The following is an 18,908-nucleotide window of genomic DNA, read 5'->3' on the forward strand; positions in this document are numbered from 1 at the left end:
TCATGCTGGAGAGAATAAGCCCAAGGCTGCTCCATTCCCTGCATTAAATCAGTGCTGTGCCAGGCACTGTGGCAGGTACCAGGACAGGGCATGTCCCAGAGGACATACATGGTGAGTGAGGCAAAATCTGGCTGCCGAAATGTATGAATGAGATGGAAATTCCCTAACTTGGACCCTGACATCAATTTGACTGGTAAAATTCCCATCAGCTTTAGGGAGCTTTCTGTCAAACCTGAAGACTCAGAATTCGCTTTTCTCAAGAATAAGTAATTCCAGAGCAGAAGCTTGACTAAATTGGGGTTTTGTTTTGGCTTTCTTTTTCCCATTTGTTTTAGGGAGACTCAGGAGACCAGGGACTTCTTGGAGAAGGTGGTGAAAAAGGAGAGATGGGGTTACCAGGAATTGCTGGACCCCTTGGTGAGCCTGGCATAATGGGCATTCCTGTAAGTGTTTTCAGGTTGAAGTGGACTTCTTGTACATTTGCTTTTCCCAATAATTTTCCATTTAGTTTTGCTTGCTTCTTTTACTTTGCAGGGCTGGTGCAATTAGAAATGAACATCTTTAAATTGGTTTTCCTTCCTTTTTTAAGTGGTTCAGCTTTTTAGGGTTGGTAGAGAGAGAAGGCCAATGTTTTTCCTATCTTAAATCTGGGATCTCTTAACAGATAGTGCTTCCTCACCACTTGTCATCCAGACACATACACCACACAATCTGGAGCCTCTCACTTTAGATCTCTTCAGGCAATATTCTGTCATTAGTCTCTATCGTCACTTTCATTTGGAGACTGTGAGCAATCTCAAGGTATTAGAACATTCTTTAAATTTTAAAAACACACAAAGAAATTGGCAAGATTGCCATAAAATGTGCTGCGAGATCTGCCATTGTTCTGTATAGCTTTCCCTACTCATGACTTTGTTTACTGTCCCAGGGCTACATATAGTAAAAAAATAAGGAGAAAGAAGAAGGAATTTCATTATTCCTTTTTGTTCCTAAAAAATATTTATTCTTTAATTAACTTCATTGTGGCACCTCTGTGAAAGGAATTAAATAAACATACCGTGAGAGCAGCAGTTGCCACAGACAACTCAAGAGATTGCAGGTGGAGAGAAATGGCAGCAAGCATACCTGGGTCAAACAATAAACAAGCATTGGGATCCATGGTCAACATTGTTAGATCAGTTTGCGTATTTATTCTGACATCACTCCTAGTAGCTGGAGTCCATCTATAAAATCTGTTTTGCTGATTTTTGAAGTTTTATGCAACTTCTTAATGTAAACTAATATTCTGGAGCACAGTTTCCAAAGCATTATATAGCCTTAAGTCAGACATCAGATTCTCTTACCAAAAATCATCATGCTCTCATTCACAGTCCTCTGGCTGCCTTTGCTGTAGCTCTTACATTATGATGGAGCCTGAGTAAACATCAGTTGGAGAGCCAGCTGTCAATGGCTGTGAGCACTGCCTGCTCTGTCCTCTAGGCATCAGTGTTACAATCTGCTGTCTTTAATCCTGGGTTCTTCACACTGAACTAGTGAAGGAAAAAAATGCTGGTTTAGTTGTCAGCACACTTAGTGTGTGCTGCAGAACAATTTTTGTTTCTGATGCAGTATCACCCTGACTTTTTTTTTCCTGTTTTGGCAATTCTGGAGAAGCTTGAAAGTTTAATATATTGAAATTATCATAAAACAGCTCAGCCCTGGCATATCTGCACTGTGTGTAGTTATAGTTGTATACCATAAACAACATCAGCAGTGCTGCTGTGCCTCAGTGAGACAGGTGGGTCTGGCAATTCAATGTCTGGGAGTGTTCACATAATGGTTTTGGTTTGTCCTCCTGGGGATGTGGACAGATCTAAACAGGTATAAATGTGGAAATCCATTTCCTATAATCAATTCTATAAGGCTTTTTTATTGGGATGAGAGTAATACTACATTTTCCTTAAATAAAACTTACAAAACAACAAATAAGCTTCTCAAATCAGTTTAAACTATATTTACCCCAGCCTATCACCACAATAACTTAAAAAACCCAGAAGCCCCCAAACCAAAACCAATATATCTTTCTTTATCCAAAACTGAAGCTAAAATACCCTCTCTAATTCACAGAGCTTTTGGATAAATTGAAACCAGTGAGGAGTGGTCACACTGGGACGGTCAGGTTTTGAAGTGACCTAGAGGGCAGCAGGGCTGTAGCACCCCTCATCTGCACAGCCATCTTAGTTTTTCTTTGGTTGTGTATTGTATTTATCTAAATCCAGTGGTTCTCTGGAAGCAATGTTATTCCTAAAGTAATACTTTCAGGGTGGACAAGATTTACTGGGGGGGTTTTGTCCCTTATTTTCAGTGCATTTTCACTAGTTTGGTAAATGATCCCTGATGCTTTCCCTCTTGTTTCTGCTTTAGCTTGAAACAGTCCTACTAACTTGCTCACATCCAGTTAATGAGATTTTTTTCCTCCCACCTCTCTGCGTTACGAAAAGCTTGCTTAGTTATCCAATTTGCAGCACAGTTTAAACATGTTTCCAGGCCTTTCTCAATCATGTATTTTTCTCTAATAAATTTACAGGGCCCTGAAGGGACACCAGGAAATCCAGGTCAGAGGGGCCGTTTAGGAAAGAAGGTGGTGATTTTTTTTCTCTTGCCCTATTCTCTTCCTCTTATCTGAAACTCAAATTTACATTACAAAATAATCCCATTGTACAAAGTCTATCCCTGGTTTATGTCATGCTTCAAGCCAATATTTTTCCTTTCTAGCCATAGCAATCAGAATTGTCATCATTCTGCAATGAATAACATTCAGGACCTTTGGAGGTTTAAATTTGTATCAGGATCTGATTTTTAACTCATAAGTTTCTGCTTCTGTCAAATAACATTAACCTTTGGCTAAAACAAAAGTAATAGGCTTTAGCTGTTGGTTTTTTTTTTCACTGCAGAGTTCTAGATTCAGACATTCCAAGAACTATAGTAAATGCATATGTCAATATAGATGTAAATGTAATACTCCTATTAAATAGTGCTGTTACACAATTTGGTTAAGCATAAGCTGCATTTTGGAACTTTGTATCAATCTGTTATTTTTTTCAATACAATAACACCAACAGGGGGAAAAGGGACAGCTTGGCCCTCCTGGAGAAATTGGACCTGCTGGTGACACTGGCCAGCCTGGAGAAATTGGTCCCAAAGGTGCAAGAGGAACTCGAGGCCCCTTGGTTCGTACAAAACATGCTTTTTAAAGAGCTCATGTATTTCTGGTTTAGCAGAATTGCGTCTCTCCAAGGGAAGAGGCAAGTCACAGCTATAGCACATTAAAAATATTTTTTGATGTAGCTGGAGATGTAGGCTGTGTCTTTCCCAGCCTGTTCATCCTGATGCGTGCCAATGGCAAATCCATTCTTTACCAAAAGAAGTTGGACCTAAGAAAGAAGTTGTCTGTGGCTCTGAAATCTCAGTATTTGAAGCTTTTTCCAATTCTTAACTTTTTATAAAGTAAGCATTTTTGTAACATTTTATGAGAGCTCATTTTTCTATCACTGATTATTCCATTAACAGGGACACCTAGGAGGAATGGGACCTGAAGGAGAGCCAGGAATTCCAGGTTATGGGGTGAGTTTTTTATTGAATTTATGTACACACACATCCCTAAGTAAGTTTGTGGTACTGTAAATAATTTCAAATATCATGGGGATCTGTACCTAGAATACACAAATATCTATTGGAGTGTCAGATCTCACATATGTTTATATGGCATGGCATTGCCCATTCAGAAATACTAGTCTTAGGCTATGTTGACTGGTTTTTGTGAGTTCACTAGCAGTTGTTTTTACCACAGATTTGAAATTCTTGTTTGTCCTGTGTATCTCACCCCTTGTGAATAAAGTTCCTATAAGACTACTACAGCTATCCATTATAAAGATTGTTCAGCACCCCCCACCACCTCTGCCTACTATCTGACCAGGCAGTTTCCATTTCAGTAACAGAAACTGAATGAGGTTAGTTGAAGATCATAAAGATATCGTGGCTTTCACTGAAAAATAATTTATATTCATTATCATAGATGGATTGAATCCTGCTCTTAAAGACCAAACAGAAAACCCCATCAGTGGCCTTAGCCCTGAAGCGAGAGCCAGCCTGGCTCCCCTCACCTGCATCAAACCCTGCCAGAACCTTTGGTTTCCCACTGTGCACAGAGCTTTTCCTGCACACAATACATTTTCTGTCTGGGCCCATTAATTTTGTGCCTCATTGCTATTTAGCATTATTAGCAAGCAGCAAAAAAATAATAGTAACAGGCAGCTAAAAGAAAAGTTGAGAATTATTTCTTAAATAATTTTTTTTTGAATTAATGTTTGTTTTGTTTGCTTCTTTAGGGTCACCAAGGTGCTCCAGGGCCTCCAGGGCCTCCAGGACCTAAAGGAGAAAAGGTATAAAGATGGATTATACTGTCTTCTCCCTTTATAATTACTCAAAGTGTAAAATGTTCCTGCATCTTCACTGTTTTCCACAGCATGCAGCAAAAAACACCATTTGCAATATTTATTAGTATTGTGAAAAAATATGAGAACAAGATGCAAAATTAAGGAAACCGATCATTCAGAGCAAGAGTTCCAAATTATGCAGTTGAGATGTTTCAGGTTCTAAACAGAAGGTATCCATTGTAAGAAACGCATTCTGTTGTAGCAGATAGCACCACTGCCCTTAGTGAGTGCTGCAGACAGAAATCACTGTGAAACCAGCAAAGTATTTTTGTAGCTTTAAGCCTGTGAGTACACCCACAGATATTGCTGAAAGTCAAACTAAGATGTACAGAGGTCTGTGCTTAATATAAAATGTTATGGGCAGAATGTTGCCTCCGTGCTGCTATTTTAGTGTCAAATTCACTATTGTTCTTTCAAGCCTCTAATCCTGCATACAAATTTATATGCTGACTGAAGTTTGTGTGGCTCCATGCAGGTACAGGTTTTCCCTTCATGAAGATTAGTTTGGAATTGCACTTGACGGGAAATACATTCTTGTATTAGGACCAGTTTTGCAATGAATATTACGAATAAGCAATGAATGGCTTATGTTACAAATAGATTCTGATATAACTGAAAATTAAATTGTTGGGAGCTAGGTGTCTAGCTTGCTTGGTCACTTCTGAAAAGGCACTTTGCCCTTGGGAAACCCTTAGTCGTATTTCAGACATGAGCCTCTTCTCATTAAATATTGGTAAATATCATCTGGAAGAGATAACTTTTTGTCTATTAGTTTGGATGGCAGTTGTTTCATATTTAAAGCTTAACAGAGTTCAGGCAGAGTGTTGGAGTCTTCTCTACACTTGTTTTTATTATGCATATTTCTCAAAACAGTGGAAGAAGTTTTCTTTTTTTCCTTTTGTCGAATATCCTGTTTATCCTTTCTTTTATTAAATAAAGGAATGATTACATGGACATTGTTCAAATACTTACTTTTTATAGCTGCCTTTGAGAACAGGGCAAATACTTAGCTTTTTTTAATCCTAAATGTTTTAGGGAAGTTTATGTGCATATAAAATGGAGTTATCATTTCCACTGTATTAAAACCATAATCATCACATTTACTTTTAGCATCTATAAAGTATGCTCTGTGCATGTTTATTAGCATTTGAGCATATGCGCATGGTAGATGAGGTTGAATTTCTGAGCCAATGTATTTTAATGCATATCTTTGTTTTAGGGTTACTCAGGTGAAGACAACACAGTCCTTGGACCGCCTGGGCCCATAGGTGAACCAGTAGGTCTTTCTTTCTCAAAAAAAATATCTCAGTGCCTCTGAAGACAAGAGGCAGTGCAGGTTCTTCCTGAAACTTTGTATTGATGTCTCAGGACTCAGTACTCCCTTGTACAAAAATGCAGAATGATGGTCCTTTAATCAGTAATCCCTCTCTGAAAAATGCAGTCATGTGCTTTTTCCTGCGTAAGCACATGTGCCCTGTGTTTAATTACGCTAATGCCATTAGTCTGTGTTTAGCCCAGCACATTTTGGAACAGAATTTTTCCCTTTCTGTTTATTCTGAATTGTACTTAATTGCTTTACTAACCAGAACTGTGTTTTTATTTATTTCATTATCACTACAAAGCTAATTTAGCTGGTTTAGAGAGAATTGCATTTTGTAACCTTTTTTTTACTGAACTCCTATGTAGGGTATCTCTCTGCAGCAATTAGGAACACGTGGGAAAAAAAAAGCCATCTCAAAATCATATTAAGTGTTTCATGTTCAGGCTTTGCTTGTGCCAGAAGCAATGCTTGTACAGCCAATTTATCTTCAGATTAACCTTAATATTTATACCCCACCTTCTCAAAAGGCAGGACTTCTAAGACCCTGATGTAACTGAAGACAGAGTCTGGACTAGGTTCTTAATTTACTTATGGTAACGCATTACAGAAGAGACTCTAGCCAATTCTGCTGCAGCCAAACTATCCCTGTAATGATGACTGCACAAATATTGCAAGCAGGGCCTGTCCACCTTATGGATTCCCTTTAGGAAACATGACATGAGCCTGCTGAAACCTTGGAGAGTATACAGACAATTGCATAATAGCATCTATTGGTGAATATGCCCTAGAAGTGGCTAGTCTATTAATTTATGAACTGTAAAAGATACACTGCAGTTAGTGATGTCTGGCCAATTTTTCATTATATGCTTTTACTTAAGACAGGTGGGTAACCAATCCCTTATTACTTCGCCTAATGATTGGCTGGATGTCTTTGGGAAAGACTTGGCCATTCTTACTTCCTGTGGGCATGACTTCCTATCCCATTACATTTCCTTTGACTGAGATTTGCTGCAATGAGAGTTAAAATTCTGGGGAAAAGTCCCATTTCTTGTGAGACTGGAGTAAGAGCCTTTCCCTGAAGTAGAGCTAGTGAGCTGTCTGAATACAGCAGGAAGTACCATGTGACTCAGAAAAATCATTCTATTCCTGCTGCTCCTGTGCAGTTCTTATATGTGCAAAGCATGACGAGGAATTGAGATTACCTTTTTATTAGGACAAACTTCAAAATTAAAGCAGATTCTGAGTATGTCAGAAGCAAGTGATTTCACAAAAGAACCCAAGTTTTCATGGGTTAACTTACAGAATCCGTAGAAGATTTTTCCTTGCATGTCTTAAAAACAAAGTTTCTTCATTTATTTATGGAGATTTTTTTAGTTCAGGTATCATACATATGGGTACAAACCTGGAGAAGTCGTACTGAGGTCAATACTTCTGTTTCATTTATGCTCACGTAAGATCTATTTTCAAGATTCCAGTCTTCGGTTACAAAATACTTCAGACAGTGGCTACTGTCTGACTGCAGTGCATTTTGTTTAGGAAAAAAGGAATGTTTATTCCTTAGGAGAAGCTAACTTTAGTATTTGTAATCCTCAGTTCTGTCTTACTGGTTAGTCTGTTTTGAGAGAAATCCCATCTTCTTTTTTGTATTTCATTAGAGTGTTAGTTCAGCTGTTATATTTTTCTCTTTGATTTTCTTTCAAGGGCCCTAGTGGTGAACGTGGAGACAGAGGAGAACCTGGTGATGAGGGTTACAAGGTAATGCTAATGCCTCCTGCTTTATTCTTTTTATTTGAACATGGCATGCTATGCATACATAATGTAGCAGAAGTATCATCTTATCTCATAAGTGTGCAGAAATTGTGCTTCACTGCACTGATGAGCTCGTTGAACACATTGGAGCATCTTTCGTAGGAGGAGAAGTTGCTGGGAAGAAGCTAGGACTTACGAGCTGGAGAAGAGAAGGCTTAGGTGGTTTTAATGTCTAGAAATACCTGATGAGAGGGAATGAAAATGAAAGAGTCAGACTTGTCCCAGTAGTGTCCAGTTTCAGGTCAAGTCGAGGCAAAGGGCTCAACACTGAAACACATGAAATTCCTTTTGAACACAAGAAAACAGTTTTCACTGTGAGGATGACTGAGCACCAGAACAGGCTTCCCGGAGAGGTTATGGAGTCTCCATCTCTGGAAATGCTCAAAATCTAACGGCATGTTCCTGCACAACCTTTTCTACCTGGCCTTTTCTACCTAAACAATTATGTGATTCTGTAATACTGAATGAATTAACATTTTTCTCTGAAATTTAAGCACTATTTCATTGTAGATCTAAGCCTAATAATTATTCATGAAGCATATTCAGCCTTTTAGCATAGACAAATTGGATTGTAACTGATCACAGTAATCACTGATAATGATTTGTTTGCTGAAGTATGAAAGAGACAGCCCTTGACATGGAACATCCTGTTTAAGTTACACAGATAATAAAGATAGACATAGTAATAAATCAATGAAATGGAGACAATCTATGCTTTCAGAAGTGCAGAAATGTTTAAACAATATGTAGTTCCTAAGGTCTGATGTCAGGAGAGCTGAGCATATTTTATCTAGGTCACGTTAGGAAGCTCAGGCCACCCAGAACCTCTCAAGATGGCCTTTACAAGGAAATCTGTAGCTTGCCAAGTGTGACATCCTGAGTTGCTTGTATTGCAATATGCTATTTTTTCTGCTTCCCAGGGTCCTATAGGTCTTCCAGGGCTTAGAGGACCTATTGGACAGCAGGGGCCTCCAGTAAGTGTTTCAAACAAGTGAGATTTCTCTATTGGCTGTTGCAAATGTGTGTTTAGCTGCATTCGCATGATTCTTTTTATTTATTTAATATATGTTCTTTCCAAAGGGAGAGCCAGGTGACTTGGGAGAGCAAGGACCAAAAGGAGAAAGAGGTTCAGAAGTAAGTAGAAAAAAGTAAAGCAAAACTGTACTTAATTGGAATTTTTATGTTTTCACTGTTTGCTGACTATCCTTGGAAAACTGTTATATAAGGCTAAAACTTGGTGTTTTGGGTTTCCTTTACAGAGCAAGTAATGAAAAGTATCAAAGACTAAATCTTTTCCTTTAGAAATAGTAGTTCATCTTGGTGGTGTGCCGAAAATTGCCCAAAGCATTTTATATTCTCTCATGGGGTCATTTTCATTGGCTTTTGAGAAGTGTTCTTGCAATACCAGTTGCAATTGCAACTTAAACGAGACATTTTGTTTGAGAAGTTTCATAGTGCAACTCCATTGACATTTGTCAGCTCACAAGTATTTGTAACTTTTAGGGACCCACAGGGAAGAAAGGAGCAATGGGTCAAGCAGGCAAACCTGGAATTCCTGTAAGTAATAGATTTTATCTTCGGGTTATAAAACAAAGAAAATAACAGCTAATAAAACCAAAATTGAGTCATGCCAGTGGTACCAGAAGGTCTTGCACTCACTCGAAAAAGCCTTCTTAGTGTTCAGGAAATGTAAAGGATCCCTTGTGAGAATACAAAGTAATTTTCAAAACTGCGCTAAATCGCATTGAATTCGATTTGATTACACAGCACATAGAAGCAAAGAGCAGCTAATATAGCACGATCCTCCCCACTTGTAAAGTTACTTGATTAGGTCATTTTGCACATGACCTGTAGTACATGTGGAAGTTGTCCCACTATATTGCACAGATCTGTACTGCTGTTCCCTCCTGGCTCCCATCAGTTCTTTGAACAGCTGCAGCCTACAGAAGCCTGGATCCGTATGTCCGTGATGGATATCGCTGGCAAATCCCTTCAGTTTTACTCCTTTCTCTTGCTTGCCTTGGGATGAAATTTTTCATGTTCTTTCTTGAGTTACTGTAGGGAAGCTGACTTGCATCCCATTCTCCCTCAGGGAGAAGAAAGAGCGGGAAGCAGTAGGTGTTCTGTAAACATAACCAAGAACAAAATGCATCAAGGCTATTTTGGTCCCCTAATAAGTAGTACAACACAAGCATGTATTGTAAATAACTTCTACTACCTCACATAAAAACATTGTCAGTAACCAGAGAAACACAGCTGCTTTACAGAGCTTGTACCTGCTGGGCAGAGAGCAAAAAGAGCCTTTTTAAAGCAAGGACAAAACTGTCCTTTGTAAATACTCAGCTCTTTCCTCTGAGGGACTGCAGGGAGTGTGTCATTCAGCAGACAAAGGAAAAGAGGGAAAGGCAAGACATACGAGAAGTGAGCAGGAGAAGACAGTTAAAACTAGAAGTTGAGGAAGTTTCTGAGCACATCCCAAGTGCAAGATGCTTGAGCAGCCAGAAATTAGAAATAAGATTAAGATGGTATGGTTCTTATATTCTGTATGGCAGTTGTTAACGGTACCTTTTCAAACAAGATGTGTTGTAGTTAGCATACTTTAAATTGTTGAGAAACTCATTCATGCAGAGATACTTGCTGAACTCCAAACCCCTCAAGATATAGTGTATATCAGTCTAAAGGGAAATAATTGTGAAGAAAAAATCACTGCCCTGTGATGGATGTGACATGAGTCTTTTTCATACAAGTATAGCAACAGTTAGCACAAACTTGCTTTGTTAGGAGTTTGCATGCGCTCTTTTAATATGTTCAAATTTGGATAGCATCAATTTCCAGATGTACAGGACAGAGTATCTAATAAAATAAAAGCTGAAAAGTTATGCGGTTGTTTTTTTTTTAAAGGGATAAATAGATTACTTTGTCAGGTTTCCTTGCTTCAGTTTAAGAATCAACACTCTCAGCCATCTTCCAGGCCTGGTACACAGAGGGATCAGCCCCAGGGTTTCAGCTGAAGTTGCTCAAATCCCACAACACACCAAGTTTAAGGTGAAGTCAATAGCATTTTAAACCAAACTCAGAGCTCATCCTAACTCGGAGCTCCTTCTGCAAGTATTCATTCACTGGATCTGTTATTATGTAGGGTTTAGGAAATACTGTGACTAAAATCTAGTTCTGTGATGGTGAAAATGAAGAGTGCCAACAGTGCTATATTTGATTTGAATTTCTTTTAAGGGAAAACTAGGGCCAGCAGGGAAAAAAGGAACAGTCGGGTATCCTGGACCAGAAGGTGTTCCTGGGAACCCAGGCAAGCCTGGGCCGTCAGGGATGCCTGGCCTGAAGGTAGGTTGCTTTCTACATACCTCTCTTTATGTCATTTTACTTTACAAATTTTCTAAGGTTACTGTGTTTAAGAAGAAGGAACAATTTTCAGTTCCCTGTGTATCTTGAAAACGAGACCAGTTATTTTGTTTTCTTCTTTTTTTTTTTTTTTCTGGCTAGGATATAAAATTAGCATAAGGGATGTGTGCTGGGAGAGCAACTATTTCAGTAGCATTTGTTAGTAGTAACTGGAGCTAAGTGAAAGTGTTTTCTTAATCAGAGAAGCTTCACAGCTTTGTTCCTGAAAAAGAGCTGTAGGTCCCAGCTGAGAGTGTCTCCTCTCAGGCTGAGAGAGAATCCCACATTTTCCTTACTATCATTGAATTTCTAACCTATGTCTCTCTACCGAAGCGATTCTGAAGGTTTGCACAAAACCAGTGAAAAAGAGTATCAGGTACCTGAGGTATCTGGAAGCATTTTTGGAAGCAGGTTTTTCATCTTTCTGTTCTTTGCTGTGACCTGCTACTTCTGAGAGCAATGGCACATCTCTGCTTACTCGCTCCACAGAGGAGGGAGAAAATTCCTTTAGTTGTTCTTGTTGTTGGAACCAATTTGATCTGACTTTCAAGTAGTTCTAGTTAGATGGACAATTCATTGTTTTAAAAAGATGCCAAGTTAGATTTGGTGTCAGGAATTACTCAAGGAGCCAAATGAGACACGAGTATAAATTTCCTGCCTGGTTGAACAAAGAGAAAATGAAACAAGTTACCCGTAGGGGGCAGATGTACCCTGTTCAAGCCTCTCCAGTTTCAGATAAAGTCCTACAGAACCTCTTCCAAGTAATTGAAATTCTTTGGAATTGGATTTAGGAGTGTCACCCCAAAGAATACTCACATTTTTGCCTTTCCACTCAAAATGTCATCTTTCGTATTAAAAGTAGACTCCACTACTCCATATTAACAATATATATTAGCATTATAAATTGTAATAAAGAGAGGCTTGTAACTGATTTTTGTCACAGTGAGTAAAAAGAACAGAACTTTTGCTATGTAAGTTTATCAGTCCATCAGGCTGTAAGCCACACTACCATTTTCAAAGCCCTGAAAATCGCATTTAATATAAAAATCCTGTTTCATATAACTTTTATTTCTATGAATGCTTAACTGAATGTCATATGAAACAAGAAAAAGATATATCTATGTATGTATGTTTCTGCTAAATGACATCACAGAAGCATTCATTTGGATGGCAGCAATTTTGTTTTTCTTAACATGTCAAAACTGGCTTAACTCCATGTACTCAGTAAACATGTTTTTTCATTAAAAATAGTTTCTTGTGTTTATAGTGTGACGTTCTCATGCATATTTGTAATAAATGTTTTGGTCTTTCTTAATGTGGTAAAGTTATTTTGTATGAATCCGTACAGAGTGTACACAGCCATACTAATATTATCTGTAGGTCTGATATTTACAAACATTTGAACATTTCTGTGGGAAGGTATTCTCATTTTGTTTCTTGATGTGGAGTTCCTTGAAAAAAATTAATACTGTGAATCTCAGCCCACCTGTAATGAATTAATTCAGCATCTTGTTTTCATCAGAAGGAGCTCCTTATTGTAAGCTCAGAATCCTCAGACCTCACCAATACTTTACCAAGAACCATCTCAAGGAGTCATCTTCTGTAACTGAGATTAGTATTCTCTTCCTGCATATTTCCACAGAGAGCTGGAAAAGAAATAGCAATCAGTGCTAATGGCTATTAATCTGAACATGCAAATGTTCAGGTCTGGGGAAAAAAAATCGGGTCTCACATAAACTGTTCTATATGATTCCCTGTGGGAGGTGAAAGCAGTCACTAGTATGCGAGTGCTTCCATATATACTTGAATGCACAACTACTGTGGGCAGAAGATTTTCTTACTCTTTCTAGGTCACTGGTACTTAAACTGGTGATCCAACTGGGCAACTGTTCCTCTTGAGGAGGGTGTTTTGCATAAGCTCAAAGAGGTAACTCATTTTCTTGAATGTTCTCAGCAACCTTTCAAGGTCTAGGTAGGTGATCCCACAGAATTGATATCATGCTATATTTACAGTAAGGCAGAACAAGGTTTAAGATGAGACTGAACTGAGCAATTGCAGTGGGCTGTGGTATCTGCTTTGCTGACAGTCAGTGATTTGCTAAACTATAATAACTTGACTCCTCAGAAACTTCAGTCCATGCCACAGTTAAAGAACATGTAGCTTTGTTGCAAAGTGTGATGGGGTTATGCTTTTGGAATATTAGTAGAAATCAGGATGTTACTGCTGTTCATTGCCTTTCCATATATTTTGATGTACAGTAAATGTGTATCCATGTATACAGAAAGTATTAACTGGCTTTGATTTTTATGTTATGTTCCTGTTTTCACACGCAATGAAAAAACATGTCTGGCTATTCTGCTTGTAATCAATTCTTTTCCATTTGTTAAGGGTAATAAAGGAAACTCAGGCTTGCCAGGTCTGGCAGGTTATCCTGGAGCTCGAGGTCCCAAGGGATTGCCAGGCATGCCAGGGCCCATGGGAGCACCTGGACTAAAGGTACACACATGGGATGTTTTTGTTTAAATACAGTATTACTAATATTGTTTAGTCTTCCAGTGATTGTGGAGCCACCATGCTACTATTAATCATATAAGTAACTGACATTAGAACTTGTTTGAAGGTTAAGGCTGCAAATTTTGCTGACCTCACTTCTATGAATTGTAATTGGAGAACTGAGGTCCCATCCATCTGGATGCTATTCCCATCTCTAGATGCCATTCAAATGTATATTCACTCAAAGCTTTAGGGCCAGATGTTTCCTGACTTTTCTTTTTAAACTTAGGTAATACTAGAACAGTTTGGATGATTTGAACATGTATTAGCAGAAAAGTACTGTAATTTCAAGCCTAACAAGTGTGTCTGGGACATCCATTTACACAGGACTTAAAACTGTTTAGCCCTGTCAAAAAGAAAGACATTTGAGAGTGCTCCATTTTCCAGGGAATTCCAGGTACCTGACATCAGTCTAACCTGATATTAATTAGACTTATGTCAGTGGTAAAGAAAGCAAAGAATGCAACATTAAAGATCATTTTCTCCATTTAGAACAGGCTTTTTCATCTAAAAACGTAATTTGCAGTGCTCTCTGAGATTTTCTTGGTAAGCAGTTTCTTAAAATCTTCATTCACTTGAAAACTGGGGGAGGGAAATATTGTCTTTGTCATCTTTTCATGAAAATATTTTAATATAAACTATATTCCCTACTTGCAGTGTTTATTGCCAGTGATCCCGGTCTGGGTTTTACTCCTTTGTCTAGACAATGAGCTGTAGGAGGTAGAAATGCTTGCAGTCTGAAAAAGATAGGAAATAGATGCGATGAGGGAAAACTGTTACTACATAGTGCAAATTAAGTGTCAAGATTGGACATACTGAGTCAGGCCAAAAGTGTGTATTTGTCAGAGCATAAAGGTAATGCCTAAGAAAGAGCATAAGCACAAAGCAAGAATGAAAAGTGTATATTCACAGCCTTAATTGCAGCTCAGTAACCTTCTGAGCTAGGCAATGGTTTCTATGTATTTGATAGTCTTCAGAGGATTCTTCTTGCATGAACTTCTCTAGTTTCCGTTTGAATTGATGTAAACTTTTAGTCTAACAGGAAGGAGTTCCACAACTACACTGTGCCTTGCTCAGAGGATTACTTTCTAAATGTAATTCTAACCTGCCTGTTCTGTATTTCATTTTGTGAATTTGAGTGCTTACACAGGGTGACACCATACTGGAAATGATCTGACATGTGTGAGTTTTCTATGTTTCCAAGTCGAGGAACAATCAAGTCACATTTACATTTTAGTGAATATATAATTATTGAAAACATTCATGATGGAAATCAAATTAGTGGAGTAGGTCTATTTCTTAAAGATAAACCATGATCCACACTTCTACCAGTAGTCTTATCTTTAACATTTGTAACTGGCATAATTGTAATAATGGATATGTTGTCTTCCTATTGACAGGGTGAGAAAGGGCTTCTGGGTCATCCAGGAAAGCGAGGCAAAAGAGGCTTTCCAGGATCACAAGGTGATCAAGGACAAGCAGGAGATGGTGGACTGAAAGGACCAGCTGTAAGTAATCACAGCTGCTTATGCAAAACAAGTAGTCCAAGAGTTACCAACTTGAACTAATAGTAAGGATACCTGATCCTTTTACAGGGAGAAGATGGAGAGCGAGGTTTAATGGGGTTTCAAGGATTCCCAGGTCCAAAAGTATGTGCTTATTCTTTTCTGTTAGATCTTAAGCCATTTACAGAATGAGAGCATTAGGAAATCATCCAGTTAATCAGTTTTAATGATAATTTGTTCAAAATCTATCTGAACTGTTGGAATATTGTAGGCAGAACTGTGTACCCTGTGCCTAAGGACAGACATTTAGGGTCAGTGTGCTTTGGTATTTTCGCTGATACTGTTCTTAGAAATTATCTTCCTTTCACTGATTACAAGAGATTGAAACAAGTGGATAGTTAATGTCCATGTCTGATTAAACTGTTCCTTTGCATTTTCAGGGTCCTGCAGGGGACATTGGCTTAGTTGGAATTCTGGGCCCGAAAGGTCCAACAGGCCAAGTTGTAAGTGTTTCACTTCATGAAAGAGATGGTCAGGATGGCTTGCAAGTGGCACATGTTTTTATTAATTTTTTTTTTATTTTAATTAACAAAGCTGGAACCTTCTAACCAAACCTTTCTCTTTAAGACTATGACTCCACTAGAAGCCCTTTGCTTGCACTGCAACACTGCTGTGGTTGTAGCATGGGTACAGTACACAAGCAGAGCTGAGCTCTTAATCTTAAAGGGAAAAAGCAAGCCCTGCTGACAAAGTGTGGCTCTCCTAGTGTAATTTCATCTACCCAAGTATCCTTATCGCTGTCATATCTTTGCCTGTTGGGGTTGAAAATTCTTCTTACTGGCAACAGTGCTGATCATGTAACTCTGTCCTACAGCAAAAGAGAGAAGGGTCAGACTTTGCCTGCAACAAGAAAGAGAGGTGCTCAGGCATTATTGAGTAATAGGTAGTCTTTTTTTAACAAATATTTTCTTTTTTATCTATACAGTTACTAATCTGCATTAGCTTGTTCTTTATTACACCTTCTTCATTACTTTCTACTGTGCTGTTCAGCAAAAATGTGGAAGCATCTTTAGCATTTTGTAATACTGGGGAGTTTGCATCCAGCTTTTACAGCACAGAGTGAAAGGTTGTAGCCTGGAAGGCCTTACTTGAAAATGTTCTTCTCTCGATGCTGCCGTTGCTATCAAAGAAGTGAACCAGTTCAATTAACAAGATGCAGAGTAGCAGCTTTAGGGGCCTGTTCTAATAGCTACTTTTTCTTTTCTTCGAAGCATTCCTATGCAAATAAACACTGGAAATGAGCCGTTTCCTCTATGTGAAATGGAACAAGAAAGTAACATTTTAGCAGCACTTACTGGCAGCCTTACAGGATTACTTGAGGGCAGTGATACAGCTCAAGATTCAGTTGATTGTAGCTCAATAAATATGTGGTCTTTGGTAATCAGAGTAGTCAGTTTCCATTGTTTTTAGTGCATTGACTTTCACGTAAAAGAATGTGTGTGGCTTTCCATGCACCACTATTACTAGTTATTAAAATAATTACCTTGCTGATTTTGTAGCAATGTACACTCAATATTCAGAAAGAGGATATCACCGTGATCTTTTGGCTGTTTGCCGGGGCTGTGTGCTGAGCTACTTCAAACCAGGGCACGTCATGAGGATTTTCTTCATTTTGAAAACATAGCAGACTAATAAATTTTTTGCTTGTTTACAGGGATATATTGGCCCTGTTGGTCAAGAAGGTGTAACAGGCCCAACCGGCAGGCCTGTAAGTTTCCCTTCTCTTTTACATAATTCCCCTACCCTTACTTTTAGTCCTCGGGTTTGCTGCTTGAAGCATTCCCATCTTTCTATTTGCAAACAACAACTAGCAGGACCATCTTCATGTTATACCATGCTGGTAAGCTAATATATGTGACTCCAGCATCTGTAATACAAACAAGAGAAAAAATTACAAAAAACAACAGAAATGTCATTGCAGTGGCCTTATGTGTAAGTACAAAGGCATACATATCTAGACATATCTAGAGAGTATCCACACTCCCTTTCAATGTAGCTTATTCTTTGTGTTGATTGGGCTAATAATCATTAAAATAACAGGAATGTACAATAAAATCAGTAAATAGAAATATTTACTGTGAAAAAGAAAGGAGAAGGGAAATGTTCTTTCTACAATTAAACTGTTCTTCCCATTTGTTGGGAAAAAGACAGCACTTGCTGCATTCTTTTCAATACCCGTCAAGAGGAAAACTTCAAAATTGCCTATACTTTATAAAGGCTTTTAATAGACTTCATATTGAATGTAACAGTTTGCATTATCATTAAGAAAGCATTACAGCTGAAGATTACTTCTCCGTGTTATGAAATGCTCCCATCAAGACACACAGTTCTTCCAGAGAAGAACTATAAGATTGTACCTGTGTTCAGAAACACAGTTTAAGTGCAAAACTAGCCAAAAATGCCATGGAGACAGAAAAACAGTGTCTGATGTGACTGTGAGTGAAGAACTAATAGGGTAATAAAGCCAGATATGTAAACAATGGATTTCTTCAGTGATGGAGAGAACAGAATTTTGTTCTCTATTCTGAAGATGGTGTAGCACTGATGAATCACAGTAGATCAAATTGTAGAGAATATAGCCAGTTGATAGGGAGAACACTGACAGATAAAATTACTGAGAAAAAAGAAACATTTACAATCTGAAGAAAACAACAGCTTTCCGCATGTAGGAATTACAAGATGTTTTCAAGTAATTTAGTTTTCCAATAGTACAGGAAAATTAAAGCCCCAGAGTTGTAGAAACTTCCACAGATGAGACTGGACTTTTCATGTGAGCAGTATAACCCATGGACATTAATCTGTTTATTTCGGTCTTAGACGGTTAGAAAGCATACTGGATTAACAGCTTCTCTTTCTTACAGGGACCGAGAGGTGAAAAGGGCACAAGGGGTGAAATGGTAAGATGAAACAACTTTTGTGCTTTCATATTTTTGGCTGTGTAAAAACTATTTCTGCGTTACACTGAACGTACTCTTGGATACTGTCAATGTTAGCCAGTCATGCTGTGCTCCTGGACAGTGCTGGCCCTGAAAGTTGGCAGCATGAGCCAGAAGTCTGACCTTTTCTTGTTCAAGTTGACTTATGTAGATGTGCCCAGTGTTTGTATGCTGTCAGGCAGTATGGCCCCTGATCATACAGCATCACATAATCCAAATCTGACCCAATTCAGATGCAGAAGAAAAATCCTTCATCTCATTTGTGATCAGTGCTCCAGTGCCTCACAGCACAGCATGCATGCACATGTTCATACATCTGTATCACCCTACCTCATTTAAAATCATTTTATTTCTCTTATATTTTGCTTTTAGCAGCCACCTGTGTACAGTTCTAACTGCCATATAAAAGTTTTGGGAAAAAAAAAATGTATCAGAAATATTCAAAATTGCTTAAAGAGTTAAGGCTTGGAATTCGGCTTGTTGTTGCACGTGTCTTGGGGAACTTTCCTTTTTGATTCTAACGCTCTGGAGACCATTAGAGTCAAACTGGTTCCTTAATTTGTGCTGCTATTAACCATCTTAACTGTCTTTTTTCTACTGTTTATCCATGAGAATTGCTATAACAGCATAGAGCAAAAAATGCTGACAGTTAAAAAATTAATAATAAAAGCCATCCAGAATGGTGAACAAGAAACACCCCTTTCTATTATTGGTACTGGTGTTTAAGAAGTAGTTTCTAAAAAAGTTATTGAATTCATCAAGATGAATTAATCTTCTAAAACTGTGTTCAGAAGAAGGTTTAATTTTAAATCTTACACAGTGGCATTAGTTTATATTATGTAGCCAAGAAAA

The 18,908-nt window shown here is 38.2% G+C and overlaps 1 protein-coding gene across 1 annotated transcript in view; it reads left to right on the forward strand.

Moving 5' to 3' along the window:
• The window catches only part of COL24A1 (collagen type XXIV alpha 1 chain), a 158,541-nt gene that overhangs the window by 127,903 nt on the left and 11,730 nt on the right, over window positions 1–18,908 (forward strand). Inside the window, exons 39-55 of the mRNA XM_061465185.1 lie at window positions 336–443; window positions 2,567–2,620; window positions 3,102–3,209; window positions 3,550–3,603; window positions 4,368–4,421; window positions 5,695–5,751; window positions 7,498–7,551; window positions 8,526–8,579; window positions 8,686–8,739; window positions 9,109–9,162; window positions 10,837–10,944; window positions 13,391–13,498; window positions 14,956–15,063; window positions 15,151–15,204; window positions 15,501–15,563; window positions 16,775–16,828; window positions 17,982–18,017. Of these exons, the coding sequence (XP_061321169.1) occupies window positions 336–443; window positions 2,567–2,620; window positions 3,102–3,209; window positions 3,550–3,603; window positions 4,368–4,421; window positions 5,695–5,751; window positions 7,498–7,551; window positions 8,526–8,579; window positions 8,686–8,739; window positions 9,109–9,162; window positions 10,837–10,944; window positions 13,391–13,498; window positions 14,956–15,063; window positions 15,151–15,204; window positions 15,501–15,563; window positions 16,775–16,828; window positions 17,982–18,017 (1,182 nt within the window). The remainder of the gene's footprint in view (window positions 1–335; window positions 444–2,566; window positions 2,621–3,101; window positions 3,210–3,549; window positions 3,604–4,367; window positions 4,422–5,694; window positions 5,752–7,497; window positions 7,552–8,525; window positions 8,580–8,685; window positions 8,740–9,108; window positions 9,163–10,836; window positions 10,945–13,390; window positions 13,499–14,955; window positions 15,064–15,150; window positions 15,205–15,500; window positions 15,564–16,774; window positions 16,829–17,981; window positions 18,018–18,908) is intronic.

The sequence above is a fragment of the Pezoporus flaviventris genome, unplaced genomic scaffold (genome assembly GCF_033815535.1).
Source record: "Pezoporus flaviventris isolate CSIRO_AGI_PZ_B2104156 unplaced genomic scaffold, CSIRO_AGI_Pfla_v1 ptg000040l, whole genome shotgun sequence".
Classification (NCBI taxonomy): domain Eukaryota; kingdom Metazoa; phylum Chordata; class Aves; order Psittaciformes; family Psittacidae; genus Pezoporus; species Pezoporus flaviventris.